At 33.5% G+C, this 16,679-nt stretch overlaps 2 protein-coding genes across 4 annotated transcripts in view; one reads left to right on the plus strand and one right to left on the minus strand.

Annotated features, from left to right (window-relative positions):
• Positions 1–6,486, minus strand: LOC123534373 (mitotic-spindle organizing protein 2-like). Of its 2 annotated transcripts, none has more exons than XM_045316594.2 (3): positions 6,359–6,486; positions 4,232–4,373; positions 1–3,575 (listed from the first exon to the last, which is right to left on the minus strand). In XM_045316594.2, the coding sequence occupies exons 2-3, from the start codon at positions 4,357–4,359 to the stop codon at positions 3,350–3,352; spliced, it is 354 nt and encodes a 117-aa protein (XP_045172529.1). In that variant the 5' UTR covers positions 4,360–4,373; positions 6,359–6,486; the 3' UTR covers positions 1–3,349. The 2 variants fall into 2 exon arrangements, with proteins under 2 accessions (XP_045172529.1, XP_045172530.1); XM_045316595.2 differs by having other exon boundaries at positions 6,366–6,478.
• LOC123534371 (fructose-bisphosphate aldolase-like) overlaps positions 6,456–16,679 on the plus strand; it is a 21,287-nt gene continuing 11,063 nt past the window's right edge. The window contains exons 1-5 of one of the 2 annotated variants that reach the window (XM_045316593.2): positions 6,456–6,590; positions 11,601–11,743; positions 12,694–12,852; positions 13,348–13,455; positions 14,146–14,306. In XM_045316593.2, the coding sequence (XP_045172528.1) occupies positions 11,629–11,743; positions 12,694–12,852; positions 13,348–13,455; positions 14,146–14,306 (543 nt within the window). In that variant the 5' untranslated portion in view covers positions 6,456–6,590; positions 11,601–11,628. Of the gene's footprint in view, positions 6,591–10,870; positions 10,933–11,600; positions 11,744–12,693; positions 12,853–13,347; positions 13,456–14,145; positions 14,307–16,679 lie in introns of those variants that run through there. The other variant, XM_045316592.2, reaches the window with a different exon arrangement.

Below are 16,679 nucleotides of genomic sequence, written 5' to 3' on the forward strand. Positions count from 1 at the left end.
CAGTTTCTAACAATTTTTATTTTTCCAAAATATAGAGAACAATTTGTTCTAAAACTTTTACATTTGTAATGTGTAAATAAATGAAATATGACTCGGTAATTATTTGGCATGTGTTTTACCAAAATATGTGAACAAGTTGTGCTAAAACTAACATTTGTAATATGAAATAAATGAAATATGACTCAATGATTTTGCTAATGTATACTTCTTCTGTATTCATGATAAAGATAATGTCTTTGATTTGTTTGCAAAACTTTCAAGACTTCACACAATATTTGTCTCTGCTTAAATTTCAGCAACATAATACAGGTCTTACAGTGACTTTCATGCAGTCCGCTGGTGCCCCTCTGATCATTATTTTATGCAGGAATGTGGCACCTAGGTAGAACTCCTGACCTTTTACAACCCAGCTTGTCTGCTATTCTAAATGTCCGACCGAGTTTCGAAGGGGCAGGCAATTTAAGAAATAAACTTTTGCTAAACCCCTCAGACTCGAAGCATGGGGAAACTGTAATGATAAATCATTAGATACATGCACATTTTTTGTAACATAAATCATTATCTGACAAGAAGAGCAATGTAATTTTTTTCATATTATTGATAATAACTAAAAAGAATGCAAGTTACTAACATAATTATCACGATAGATGTTTTTCTAATTTTATACAATGTGTACTGCAGGAAGTCTTTTAGTCACATTTTGATGGAAATCTGTTTAAAGAACAGCTGTTAAGATTTCCAAATTTTTGGTATAACAAGTGCAAGAAATCCTTGTATAACTGTCTCTTAAAGGGGCTAACTTATACATGTTAGGCAAAAAATAATTTCTCTCAAAAATCCATAAAAGGTGAGTACTCTGAAAGTGACTAGTGATACAAACTTACTGACAAAAGATTTTTGCAAGATATTCTGATAAATAACTAAAAATAGTGTGCAGAAGACAGTAAACCATTCTTGCATTTTTACAAATATCTAACTTTTATTTTCACCCACTTCATCATTTTTCAGTGTCACATATATACATTCTATGCCAAACTTGCTGGAAATGAACATGTTGAAAAAATTTCACACAAACTGTGGCCAAGTAGCTTTAAGACAGTGGACTTGTAATGTTGATGAATAATCTCCATATGATATGCTATTTCGGCATCCTTAGGCTATAAAAGAAAATGTTTAAGACAAACCAGAAAATGCCGAAATCTTATACAGAGAATAAATGCCATCAAACAGAAAATGCTGATTGTCAATACAGGTCTGCTACCTTAAAATTATACAAAAGTAAACCAGTCAAGTCAGTAGCACCACATAAATGTATATGAGCCGCGCAATGAGAAAACCAACATACAATGTAGTTGCTTTGCGACCAGCATGGATCCAGACCATTCTGCGCATTCGCGCAGTCTGGTCAGGATCCACGTTGTTCGCTAACAGTTTCTCTAATTGCTATAGGCTTTGAAAGTGAACAGCATGGATCCTAACCAGACTTTGCAGATGCACATGCTGGTCTGGATCCATGCTGGTTGCAAACGCACTATGTTGGTTTTCTCATCGTACGGCTCATATGCTATATACTGTATGTTTTACAAATGTTTTTGCACATGTCATACATGTAAATTTTTTAATGAAATTTTAACATTTTCAATGTTGACTCCATAGAATGTTAATCATTAATCTGTAAAGTAAAATTCTTCAAAGACATATACTGATACAAGTATGAAATGTCCACCACATAGAAAAATATATACAGAATACTTGTTTGTTTCAGTTTAAGATCACGATTATCTTCCACTTTGTGACCATCAGATACAAGCAACCAGTGAAAATGTTAGATCTGATGTTCCCGAGTGAAAGATATTCTGATCTTACACATTTAAAGAAACCCTTTTTCATTTCATTTCATGTTTTTTCAATAGTTCCATTACTTCAAACTGTACATTACTCTCATTTTATAGTTTTGTATTACAGGGAAAAATATTTGATATTTTTCACTGCAATTATATCTATTATACTGTTTACATTTTGATAATTCAACAAAAATCATGTAATAAGATCTTATATAGATATATAGATGACAAGTTGTCTTCAAAACTAAAATGCACTGAAATAACATAATCTTTGCATAAAAAAATAATAGTAAAACATGATTAAGACATAAAATCCTTCATATAAAACGTAGTATCATTAACAATGTCACATTTAGCATGATCTAATTGATAAAAGATACACAAAATAAAAATGTCATGAGATGTTAAAACACCTAAAAATTTGTGTTTTTTTTTTTTCTCTCAAGGAAAATACAAAAAGAAAAAAATATTTACAAAAAAAGGAGGAAAGTCAAATGTATTAATGGGCTGCACCATGAGAAACCAACATAGTGCATTTGCAACCAACATCCGCACAGTTCGGTCAGGATCCATACTGTTCACTAACAGTTTCTTTAATTGCAATAGGCTTTGAAAGCGAAGAGCATGGATTCTGACCAGACTGTACGGATGCTCAGGCTGGTTTGGATACATGCTGGTCACAAATGCACTGTTGGTTTTTTCATGGTGCGGCTTAATATATTTGTTTTAGTGCATCCTACATGAAACCGACATTATTCAGGTCATCTGGCAACTCTCCAAAAATAAAATCTGTATCAGTAAGTTTACACACAGGTCCCTGATATTCTACATATAATTTAGCAAATATGAAAGCGAGCACTACATTTTAGTAATATCTTTATGATAAACAAGAAATGTGTTTGGGAGACACATCCTAAAGATGGCACACCTGACACAGGGACAGGGTTAGTACCCTGGCATGTGAGGTACTGACCTAACACTTGCCTTTGACACATCATACTTACTGTTTGTGAAAAATATTCACTGGAATATCTAAGTGAACTATTTATCTGAATCTCTGTTTTCAATAAAGTTACTTTTCTCAATGGAACATTCTTTTGTATGTTTCTGTAAAACTTGCATAATGATACCGGTAAGTAAAAATGCTAGCTTTAAAATTCAAATATATCACAGTCATACCTTGTTGTAACATCGACAAATACCATAATCATTTTTTGACTTTAAGAATCCCTTTTATATGTATTTTGTCAAATAATTATGTAAAAATCTGTCAAAATCTCATCTTAAAAAAACTTTTTCTAAAACAAAATGGCAAGAAAATAAAAGGAAATCTATAAATAGCATGATTCTGTTATAAATGTTTATAAATAAACATTACAAATCACCAATTTGAGATTCTTAAAAAAAATAGTCCCACTCTTCTAATTCTGTAATATTGACTGTTTAAGACAATGTACTAAAATATCATTAATATGGTTGAAGTCATGCAAAGAAATATGCTATCGCTATCTTTTAGTGTCTGTTCTTCTTGAAGAGCTTCCAGTGCTGCCGGAAGGTCGTCTGATTTTTGGGGCAGCATGCTGACGGGGTGGAGGCATGTTTTCAGTCTCGTGATGGCTTGCGTGATCCCGACTTTGTGCCTGGTGCTTCTTTCTGCCAGCACACATGGTCTTCAACATCTGTAAAACAGCTTGTGGAGATACGTTCATCTTCAGTAAGTCTAAAATTATCCTGCAATGTAGAATAAGTAGGAAAGTTGTTATTTCAAAGTAGAAATATCTATATTTGTAGTGATCTGCATCTGGTTAAAAAAGTCAAATTAGTTTATCAAAATTTTTAATGTGCTACTTCAGGTAATATTTACAAAGTTCCTAAATTTAGGAATATGTTTACAAGAGAATTATCCTAGTTGACTTTTTAAAACTCCTTGAAACAACACTAGTTAAATAAGCCATATTCTGCACTGTCTTCTTAAATACAATTATAATTTAATTATTATATATTCTTTAGAAAAAATCATTATCAAAGATACATGTATGAACACTGTCATCACATACTGAAGAGAACAATAATTGAGATACCAACAAGATGTCTTATTAACTTAATTTTTCTCTCAAGTTGCTCTCAGCTGTAAGTTGAGAGGAGTATTTTTGCTAAAATCTTCTGATTTTTACAGAATTCCTGCTGTTAGTGTAGGAAAGAGAGGGTAGGGAAGGACTTTCCTACTTTTTTATGTGCTCTTTTATCAGTCTGGTCTTTGCTTTTGGGGACTAGACTTCTCTGTAATACATACACCACAGTTTGTCATGAACAGCAAAGGGATAAGGCATCTGTGTGTATCAGACAATGCTGATCATACATAAAACAGAAACAATGAGAAGATTTACTTGAATGTTGCCGGCTCCATCAAAACACCAGCAAGCTGACACAGTTCATACAATTCCAGCTCGTCTAATGTCAGTACATTCTTACTGGTCAGCTGCACGTTCATAGTGTGTGAAGTTCTAGACGACATCTTGTTACAATTTTCTGAAATGTACACAAACAATTTAGATCAAAATTGACTTTTATTTTTATTAGTGCTGTAAAAAGGACACAAAATTTTGTGGTTTTGGCCAAAGTAGCTCTTTCATGAGAATGTGAATTCATGGATTTCAAACTTTGAAGATTTACTTAACCTTTAGCGTGCTAAATTACTGAAATGGACTGGTCCATCATTCATTTTGGGCATACCATAAAGGGGTGTTCACTGAAAATTTACTGACTGAATAGTGAACAGTGCAGACCATGATCTTGCAAACGTAAAATCACTTCCCGCCAGCAGGCTAAAGGTTAAAATCACTTCCCGCCAGCAGGCTAAAGGTTAAAATCACTTCCCGCCAGCAGGCTAAAGGTTAAAATCACTTCCCGCCAGCAGGCTCAAGGTTAAAATCACTTCTTGCCAGCAGGCTAAAGGTTAAAGGGAAGTTTACTTGTTTGGACTTACTTTCATGGACTGCTTCTACAAACAGATCAATGAAAATTTGTCCCCCAAGAAAATAAATGTTTTCACAGTATATAGCATTATAAAGTGCTATGTCAGTCAAAAGCTGTACATACTCATGTCATATATTGTTTACCGACAATAAATAAATATTGAATTGTTTGAATTAAATCTTAATAATTTCTGAGCTCCTATCCAGCTTAGTTCTATTAGCAACTGCAGCTAAATTTTCAAGTTAACTGTTTATCCGTTTTAATAAACCAAAAATAAAGACCTTTAAATACAAGCTCAGAAACATTTGACCTTTTTTAAATATCTCTATTAAAATAAAAGTTATGGGATTTTGAAGTTTTTGATTTCCGACAAATTTCAACCGCTTCTTTGACAAATTTTCAATAAAATGATGTCACTGAAAACGCTCACTATTTTACCTTTAGCAAATTTGAATGCATAATTTTTTTTTAAATTTTGAGATATCTTGATGAAACTTGGACACTCTATATATTTTTGCATGTACTTTCAATTTATGAACTTTTCTTAGTACTGGCAAGTTAATTTTGAAAATCAGAAATATTTTTAACATTTTATTCTCATGTCGAACAATAAATATTATCTTCATACTACTCAGTTACTAGCATTAAAATACAAATGCATGTTGAAATTAATAATTTAATGTAGTAATTCTATTATAAACAATTTGCTAGTACTCATTTAAGCTGGGTTGACTAAGGCAATTGAGATAAAGTACTGAGTTGCCCAAGGACACATCGCTATGGGAGTAGCCAGGAAAAGGTAAAGGTAAGCTTTATTTAACGTCGCATATAATCCAACATATAACAAGATCTCTTGTGCGACAAACTAGGTATCCAGTAACAGATACTTACCTGTGCTTATTTTACCTCCTGGTACTACCCTTTCAATGCTGAGTGCCAAGCAAGGGAGCTACCAGTACCATTTTTCACGTCTTTAGTATGACGCGGCCGGAGATCGAACCCTAGACCTCCCGCATTCAAAGCGGACACTCTACCACTAGGCTACTGAGGCGGTGAAGGAACTGAACCAAGGACCTTCACCTCTGTAAGAAAGCGTCTTAGCCCTCCCAACCAGTTTACAAATTATATAAAGATTTTATAAATTACTTAGACTGGGTCAGCAGCTCTGACCCTATGACTGCAAGTTACAGGTCATGTTGATGCAGTTATATAAAATATGCATATATTATGAAATTAAAGAATAAGACATTTTTGTTTGGCATGAAAATTATGCAGCACTGCTGAAAGAAGTACCCTGATTCAATTAATATTTTGTAATATTGGGTGCTGGATTTATTTGTGGGGTACTGGACTGTCGATTGATGACGTTTTTTATAATATATAGCATCATTATTGACTATACAAATATGCCAAATGCCTGTGTTACAAACCTGACATCGCGTAAACATGTTGATAACGGAACAAAATTTGGCAGACCAAGATCTGCGATAAACAAACTGAATTTCTTATCAAATATAGTAGTTTATATGCATAATTACCTGATACCTTGTTTAATTAGTTCGCGTATTTTGTGTAAAAATTCAATTTCATGTTGATTTGTCGATACTTTTGCTTTGTTTACTTTTTTTCAAAAGTTACCTCCCCTAACAACAGACCGGAAGTTGACTGGAGTAACTAACCTTGGCATTGACAGCGTCCTTGACCTTAGTGATTTTGACAGCCTTGCTTGGAAGTGAACTTCTACAGAAATAATTAGTGTCTTCTCTGTTGGTGAGTTGTTTTAACTTTATTTATTTTGTGAAATTGAGTTTCATAGTTATCACTTTTGAAGCAAACCATTTTCTGTTGAAATCATCCTTTAATTTTGGAAAATAAGGATGCTGTTTTTAGTTCTACAGAATCTGAATCTGACCTTGAATCATACATCGGATGTGTGACTGCGTTGTATCTAATATACAGTTATTTTTTATTATTATGGAGGGGTTATACAATACAAAAACACGAATGTTGATAGAGAACATTATTTCAAAGTCTTTACATTATGTAGTCCAACTAATTTTATGTGAGTCGTGATGTGATAATTTTGGCACAGGTCAATATCTCTCCACCACGTAAAACATGGGAAGCACCTTTTCTGTGACGAACCTTCGGCGATGATTGTACGTGGCGATTTTTAAATCGCATTTTAACTACTAAAAATAAAAAATAAGCTATTAGTGAAATTTTAGATATCAGGAAAGAATGTCCATTTTTTCCTTCCATTCAGTTGAAATTTATGTGAATAAATGGCAAAACACGAGTTTGTCACTGCCCTAAAGTCTACATACATTTTACATGGCTCCGATTCGTGTCGCATGATTGATAACAACCAACCTCACTGTCAGCTGTACTGGTGTAATGGCAGACATGTAAATACAGCGAGGTAGCCAGATGAAACATACAACTTGTTAACGCTTTATTAACATGTTTTGCTGTTATGTTTAAACTATAAAATGATTCAGTTTTATTTTGATTTACGATTTCATCGTTTAAGTATATTGCCTGATTGTGTTTTTACCTATATCTATTTTCACCACAGAAAAGGTCTTTAATACTGGTTTTGACGTAAAGAGAAGGATTCTGCCCTATCAAGAAAATATCCCAGAATCAGTTCAGACGTCAAATTATTTGTACTAAAAAATTTGGATTGAGGACGAAACAGATTATTAGTAGGTTATTGGGGGTACGATTGTTACTTACATCAATTCCCGTTTTACTGATAGAGTATCAAACAACAGTAAATTGCTACCAAAAAAGATAAAGGAAATGAAGAAAGAAATCGATGAAATGCTTTCAAAACTACAGAATGTTCAAGAGGAAGAGGGTGCGTCGCCAAGCAATTAAGGGAAAAGAGAGGTCTGTCACTGTTGGTCTGGCTAACTGCCAATTCTCACGAGTGAATCTACACATTCATCCTCACAATGTCATGAGATGTTATAGAAAAGACCAAGACTGCTAAAAACAGAGATATTGCTCTGTAAAATGATATTTGAATGACTGTATTAATGATGAAACAGAGTTTAGATCCTTTCAGTTGTTACATTGAATTAATAACTATAAAATGTACTTTATGGATATTTCCCAATTTGACAAAAAATGACGCGATTTTTCCCAATTGCACAGGTACAGGTACCCTTCCCAAAATACTGAAAAAAAAACCTGCTGTGCATTATGATATTTTATTGACAAAAATGTTGTTGTGGATTTTTTTTGTAGGCAGTGGCAAGGGGTCTGGTAACCTAACCTCTAGACTCGGACACTAGCAGTCTGTTGGTAACTGGACTAGACATTAGTAGACAATCTGTGAAGGGCTGTCTATAGGTCCGGTAATCTGTATGAATACTTAAAATGGTATTTGCAGAAAAGAAACTTTCATTTATCTATTAAGTAAGAGATGATTTCATAAAATTGCTCGCGGGTTTTTCACGGTTCAAAATACAATTGCAAGTGATGGGAAACAGACATACTTATAATCTTTTAATTATGAGAAAAACACAATCGTGAATTTGATAAATTATTAATTGTAATATAATAGTCTTGTATGTATTTATATCAATTTTGTGTTTTCTCAGGATTGAAGGATTAGAATAATAAACTTATGCTTTTCTTTAGTATTTTAGGCTTTGATTGTACTCATAAATTGCTGAATTCCTTTTACTGCTAAAATAAATAAAACTGACTAACAGAAATTGCTGATTAAATTTCATAATCAATATGCCTCCTACCCAAGTGAGAGCTATTTATAAAAAAATATTTACAAAAAAAGTATGTAATAATGGCAGCTAATTACAGCTTTCCCCGGACAATTATCATATACCTCTGGTAACACAGTACTTAACAGTACAAGTATATTGATTACCGGACCCCAAGCCACTTCCTTTTTTCTATGCAACTTTATGTGCACTCTTGAAATTACCAATATAAATTATATCTGTCTATCTTCCTTTACCATGTAACCCTTAGGATGTAGACACTTTGGTGCTACAGAGATTTTTAATAGAAATAAAAGGAAAAGGAAACTGTGTAGGGGGCGGTCTTAATTTTAGAGCGACAGATAATTGAAGGGCCAAAGTTACAGCATCCCTCTATCAATTCAATGCTTATCTATAGCACTGAAAACAAATGGAGGTAAAACACTATTTTTGCTAGGAAAATAGATTGAAATTTCAGAATTAACTAGTACATGTATGTTAATTCTAGTTATCGCATAGTGCGGCAATTTTCCTTTGATCTTTGCAGCATGTTATACATAGTAACACACATTATTACTACAAAACTGTGCTGATATCTTACAAAACTGTTGCGATATATATCAACACGGAAATCTCTATGCAGTTTCATAAGAAAAAAAGTGTTCCGATATATATCACCACAGTAAAACTGTTCCGATATATATCGGAACACTTTTTCTCTATTGAGGTCCTATCAAGGGAGTATAATTTTTTCCTTTCAAAGAAAAGATGATTTTAGCTCCAATTTACAGTTCATAGAGGAAGAATTGTCACAAACACCTACATTTATAAAGTAAAAGAATAAATAAACTAGAATATTTAAAAAACTTGATAGTTATTGCCAAATTCAGAAATACATGAAATAAATGAAATTCTGAGATTTCTCAAATGTTTCTTTTTCTTTGATTTTTTTTACAAACAAAACAACAAGTTTTACAATATGTCTGGCCAATGAAATGCAAAGATTTAAAACCAATGCAGAAATTTGTTGGGTACTTTTATCTGGGGAACACATTTTCTAAAACAGAAGTTTTAGTGTTTCAGTCAGCGAGGCGCAGAAAGGGAATCAAAATAGTAAAAATAATTATAAACAAATTTTAAATGAAAATAATATATAAATTTTAATGATAAACTATGCGATAAAACAGTTATAATATGTAGTGCTCGTGTGTTACCAGGCTATATCAGAGCTAGGGGTACATCTCGTTATTTTTCTCTTCACATATCTGTCTCGGCCTACCGGCCTCGACGATATGTGCAGAGAAAAATACCCTCGATGTACCCCTAGCTCTGATATATCCTGGTAACACACTCTCACACATACTATAACTATTACATAATGATGGTCATTTCTCTGTTTATCTACATACAGTCATACATGTATTCAAAAGACATCCTGTTATTTAGTTTTATTACATTTGGCTGAAAAATGGAGAAATTATAGGGGATTTTGTAACAGGGGTAAATAGTAATTTATAAGAAATTCATTAAAATTTACAAAGGGTTATTCTAAATCAGCCACTTTCTTATTTAAGAATTACTTTTCTTGTCTTTTTTTGGTATGGCTGGATATTGCTTATAATAATATCACATTTTCACTTAAATAAAACACTGTTGCGAGCCAGGTGCTTCTTCTTAAAGCAAATTTTAGTTATAGATGTAGCAAATAGTTGTAAAATAAAATCAAACATTTAAGTGACTTTCCTTCATAATATTTGTTCAAAGCATTTTCTTAATCAGCATTTTTAATCAAACATGGGAAATTAGTTTCCATAAACGGGAAGGACATCATGGTGTAAATTAAACAAATTAATTAAAAGTTCTTGAAAATTTGTTATGTCCGCACAAAATAGCGGTTTTGACTGATTATGGTAAGAAAATAATAGACAACAGCTCACAAATACGTCAACATTGTGAGAAGAGACCACTCAAAGGACAGCCAGAAAGTTGTCTCTAACAAACAAAATTAAATTTTCTAAGTACAGTGGTCAGTATTTCAGTTGCTCGAATCCAATGATGGCTAGCTCAAGCACTTCACTCACCCCCTTCCTGACATGAATAGCGTTTTACTGTATTTCATTGGAGACATTTTCTAATCAGAATTTGGGTTACTGAGATTTTGGAATTGACACAACTTTAGAATTTATTAGGAAAAAAATTGTCCACAAATACTTATGGCCTCTCGACATCAAAAATAATAGAAGCATTGTATGAATTACAGGTCAGACTCACAGTGTCTCACAGCCCTAATAGCATAATTGCACCTGTAATTATTGGGATAGATCTTCCTAGATCATGAGGATAAGACTGTTTTTTACTTCATCCTCCAAATTACAGTGCAGGTAGATACTCAACCTGTCAGCATGAATAAATTACAGGAATTAGCTATGTAGATTGTTTCATTTGCCTCTTCTAGGAAGAGAAATAGTAAATCCAGAAGTTGTGAAAATATCTCCTAAAGAGGTATCTTCTCTTTTTCATCCTGGTTCCAGAAGGCAGAGACGGATGAATTGAACACAATAATCATGCTTTAACTGTAATGATGAAGTGGCATAATACTAGTATTTACTACTGCCTTTGTGTTTGCTTGTGTGTGTTCAGAAAACTTTGTCAGACTGAGAAACATTGTCAAAAATCATTAGTATGAATGGATTTCAAAATACTTGGATTTAGAAATAAATAGATTTCAAAAAAAATGGATTTCAGAATGAAGATAATAACAAGAAAATGTGCTGCATGTCCCTAAGAAAAAGTTGTTTTGGCTGAAGCCACAAAATTTCATGCACACAAAATGTATAGGTTTCATTATACTAGATATTATATTTGTACACAGAGACTTGCAAAACATACACCCCTACCTTAGTTACTAGAATCTGAATACTCAGTCTTGCCCTAGTAGTATTTACATTCACTAATTTGACATGGTTATTGCAGCTTTCCAAAGAAATTTGTATTTTTTTAAAACCAAATCTGACTTGATGTAAACATGGGGAATATTATTTCATTCCAGACTAAAGACTAAAGACACCAGTGAAAAGATGTCTGCCAAATTCCCACAGTACTTGACAAAAGAGCAGGAGGATGAACTCCGCCAGATTGCCAATGCGATTGTGGCCCCTGGCAAGGGGATTCTAGCTGCTGATGAATCTACAGGTAATATATTTGAAAGTTTATTCAATGCAGTTCATGCCATAAATTTACTTCTTGTACATAGTTTAGTTTACTGTTATCAGGTGATACAGAGGCAGAACTTTAACCTCTAAGAAAGTGATACGGAGGTCGCAGGTTTGGATCATATTGAGAGCAAAATTTAACCATTATTTACAAAATTCTTTACCCAGGCATTAGTGATGGTCATAACTCCAGGTAATGGTCATCAAGCAATAGTACACATGTATTAGTTGTAACAACTTTCCTTTATAATCTGTGTAGAATCAATTGGTTTAACCCTGGCTTATCATGCTTAACACGCTTGATTCTGCCTTTGCGACCAGTGTAGATCATGATCAGTCTGCACGTCCATGCAGTCTGATCATGATCTGCACTGTTTGCCATCCAGTTAGTATCTTTTTGGTAAGCCCCCCCTTTCAACAGTTAAATGATACTGTCCAAATTGAAAGATGGACAAGTTCAGTATAGAAATTTAGCAGGATAAGGGTTAAGCTATTGCAGAAGGAATACTATTGCAAAATAAAACTTTTTTTTCCGGAAAATGAAGTTATAAGAGATTCTTTGGAAGCAGTAAAGAAATACAGACTTGGTTTGGTTAAGTCATTGGTTGTGTAATATCGGGGGATAAGGGAAACTCTATTATTCAGTAAAGCTTCATGAATTGTAGGAATATAAAATCAAGTTAAAATAGCGCAACAGTATGTTCTGGTAGCACATTTATTACGGACATGGGATTCAGAAACTCTGACTGTATTATTCTAAAGTTATCCACAGGTAGACAAGAGATTATAACAACACTTAAGTTAAGAATGGGTCGACTTCTTACAGTCGCCACACAACATTTAAAGACTTTTGATTTGAAATGCACCTTTTAAAGCAGTTTTTAGTGTGCACATGAATTGAATATTAAGGTGATTTTTTTGTAATGAAAGGTTCTATGGGAAAGCGTCTTGGTCCAATTGGAGTAGAGAACACTGAGGAAAACAGAAGACGTTACCGTGAAGTTTTGTTCACAAGCGATGCTGTAGTGGCAGAAAATATCAGTGGTGTTATCATGTTCCATGAAACTTTCTACCAGAAAACAAAAGAGGGTAGGTTTCAATAGGTCATGTCAGATCTTTTCTGGCCCATAACTTTGACATGCATTAAGGAATCTTCTTTATATTTGCATTAATGTTAATCTCAGTGAGATGGAGTGTCATGCGCAAACCCCAGGTCACAGTTGGAGGTCAAAGGTCATGTCAGATCTTATTCAGCCCATAACTTTGACATGGATTGAGGAATCTTGTATATATTTTGCATGAATGTGTGACTCTATCTCAAAGGTCAAGGTCAAATGGGTCAAAGGGCAGGCTCAACATATTGCCCATGGGCATCTAGTTTTTATTACCTCTTTATTTATGGTTATTTTGTAAAGGTAATTATATGATTACATAGTAATTCAACACTTTGCAGTTTAATAAATTGTTTCTTCTTATATATGGAATTACAAGCCCCATGTGGAAATTTCATTGTTGATATGGTAATAAACCCCAAAGATACTGGTTCTGTACTGACTGCATTTATGATGCAATGATTTTTTTCAGGTAAGCTGTTTGTGAAACTCCTTCAAGAAAGGGGAATCATTCCAGGTATTAAGGTTGACAAAGGAGTTGTCCCCCTTGCTGGAACTGATGACGAATGCACAACACAAGGTATGGAAAATCTTCTATTGACTCAAAATGATGATTAATATGTATTTTCCTTTGGATAGCAAAATTTTTTGCTGTTCTCAATTCTTTTGTAAATTATATTTACATTGTATATTTTTGTTCAGTGTCACAACGAAACAGGAATGGACTGGTATCATATTAAAATTTAGACCATAATGGTGACGATAATGATTATGATGATGATTGAGGAACATAGGAAAATTGATGATAATGATGTTGAGAGGTGTTAAGATTATGTTTTATTGCTGCTAAAGATGTTTAATGTTGCTGCTGGAGATAGTTCAACATGGTGATGATGATAATGATGTTGTTTTCTGTGATGACAAGAAGGAAGATGTAACAGTTCAACATGCTGGAGAAAATGTATGGTGATGTTGCTGATAATGATGATTGTTGTGGTGATGATGTTGCTAATAATCATGCTGGTTATGATGGTGATGGTGATGATGTTGCTTTTGATGATGATGATGGTGGTGGTGATTTTCCTAATGATGATGGTAATGGTGTTGCAGATTATAATGATGATGCAGCTAATGTTGATGATGATTGTAGTTATTATGTATACGATTGTGATGCTGCTGCTGATGAAACTTTTGATGATGATGATGGTGATGATGATAATAATGGCATTTATGATGATGTTGATGATGATCACTATGGTGATATTTTCAGGTTTGGATGGTCTGTCTGAGAGATGTGCCCAGTACAAGAAGGATGGAGCTCAGTTTGCCAAGTGGAGATGTGTGCTGAAGATTGGAGCCTACAACCCAACATACCAGGCCATGTTGGAAAATGCAAACGTTCTTGCCAGATACGCTATGATTTGTCAACAGGTGAGGATTTTTCTGTAAATAGAGTGATACTATATATTATAGTTTTAGCTTGATTGCAAAGGGAGCTTACTTTATAAATAGGGATCACTTGAATCTGCTTCTTCACTGATTTTTTTAGCAAGAAATTTCTCGAGTTGTTTCCTGGGGAAATGAATTTGTGGATTTTAACTTAACATAAATTTATGGGAATTTTAGCAGTTTGTGTGTTTTAATTTTATATATTGACCCATCAAGGAAATCCTCTACAAATATTCCCCGGAATATTTATAGTTTCACAGTACATGTATTTTGTCCTTTGAGGAGGTATGCAGATGTGGGAGCATGACCTTCTGTTTGAACGGCTGGCATTATTACAACTAGACCACCACTCACCTTAAAATGCATGAATAACCATTGAAAACTTGTTTTTCCATATAACAATTTCCTCTTATATAATTGTTCCGTATTGTACCAGGCCAAAATATGATCCCATTTCCCCTTGCCAGTGAATATATTTTTCCCCTGCTTTTGTTGAAAATGACAAGCTGATAAAATCACAAAACAAAACTTTCAACTTTGTATTTTTACTGAAAAAAAAAATCAATAATCAGTTTTGATTAAAAATGTTGTTACTGAAAAATGTTTAATCTATAAATCAAGTTTTTTATCTCAGGTTATGTATGGACAAATATTAATGCAGGAAAAAAGGTTGTTTAATTGTCCTGTTAAATTTGCGGTATTCTGCTCTTAAAAGGCTTGCCCTCATTCACCGCAAGTGAAGTGAGGGCACTGGTAAGAAGCACAGAAACTGCCATAATTGACTAAATTTGTGTTTGTGTAGGGAATTGCGATGTATTGTGTGTATACCGGTATCTGACAATCTCTGTTGCATAACATGTATATGATATGTGGGAATAGATATTACATGTATATACTGATTGCTTTATTGGGAGAATTTTCAATTAATATTCCCAACAAAAGCAATTAATATTCCCGATGAAAGCAGCTGTAATTTTCAGCTTACAACACAGAAAATCAAAGAAGTGATTAACATCTACCTGTGTGCATTTTGCATTGTGCCCTACGTACTGCAAGTGCTGAGATGAACTTAGTTTTTTTGCAGAATATTTGTGTTAAAGATTTATTTCTGCCTATCACTGTATAATTTGTTCTTGTCAATCAAATACCACACTATTGTATTTCTAGTTGTCTTTATTTCATGTATTTACATGAATCTTAAGGTAGTTCTGCATGCTTCAGGTGAATTTTGTAATTGGAGTCTGTGAGTAAATAGCAATTTTGATGGCATTTTGCATATAGAAAAAAAAGTATGTACAGTGAGATTTTAATTAATCTTCTCCCATTTAAAACCTTATATTTTTAACAATATGGTCTTATTCGATACAAAAGTAGGTCTGTGTGTTGTGTTTTGAGATATTTGTCCAGGATTAAAGATAACATCAAATTTGAGCCTCAGTTATAACATTATTTGGTAGTTTTAGTTTGGAAACATATCTTCATATCTACAATTAATTCTTCCGGAAGACAGAAATGTTGCTATTTTCATTAGTTAACACTCAGTATGTCATTTATGTGTGTCATGCTTTATTTTCTGTATGCTGGAACCAGGTTTTATTGTAGGAATTCATGATGCCTTTTTTGGGGTGTAGAATATCTTCATGTAAGAAGGTCATCTGGCTGGCTTATAGCAAGTTGGTGGTTCTACCTAGTTGCCCAGCTATGCCTGAAAAACTGCTTGGACCGGACCCTGCTGGGCACTTCCTCTGCATGCAGTCATGCAGTAGCTGGAAAGTTGCCATTATGATCTATAATTGTGTCAGTGGCACATTAAACACAATAAAACAATAGTTTACAAGGAGTAATATTTCCATGATGACTGACTTGAGATAATACACATTAATTTGCCCCTTGACTGCCATTCATGTAAGGAATTTGTATGTTACTTATCAATTATACAGGTAAGAAAGTCAGGAACAATGCTTTATGCAAACTGATCATAATGTATATTTTATATCCTGGTGTAATAACAGTGTTAAAACCTATTAAAACCTACAGAACAACAGACACTGTTATTTTTCTTTTTACATTACCTGTACTGTGAAATCATTAATATTCATGGGGAACTTATTTTCCTGGATTTCGATGTTGCATCAGTCCACAAAATGAAATCCCAACAACAAGCAAAGTTCTCATTCTTTTATCTTGAAAAATGGAAATCCACAAATTTATATGATATCCCAGTAGACAAAAACTACGAAATTATATACCCACTATATTTAATGGTTTCAGAGTAGATATATTTTTTCAGTAATATGCAAACACAGTATGTCAGCATACTTTGTAGGTAGATTTATTTTTGCCAGAAATACTGGG

The sequence above is a fragment of the Mercenaria mercenaria genome, chromosome 12 (genome assembly GCF_021730395.1).
Source record: "Mercenaria mercenaria strain notata chromosome 12, MADL_Memer_1, whole genome shotgun sequence".
In the NCBI taxonomy this organism is placed as follows: Eukaryota; Metazoa; Mollusca; class Bivalvia; order Venerida; family Veneridae; genus Mercenaria; species Mercenaria mercenaria.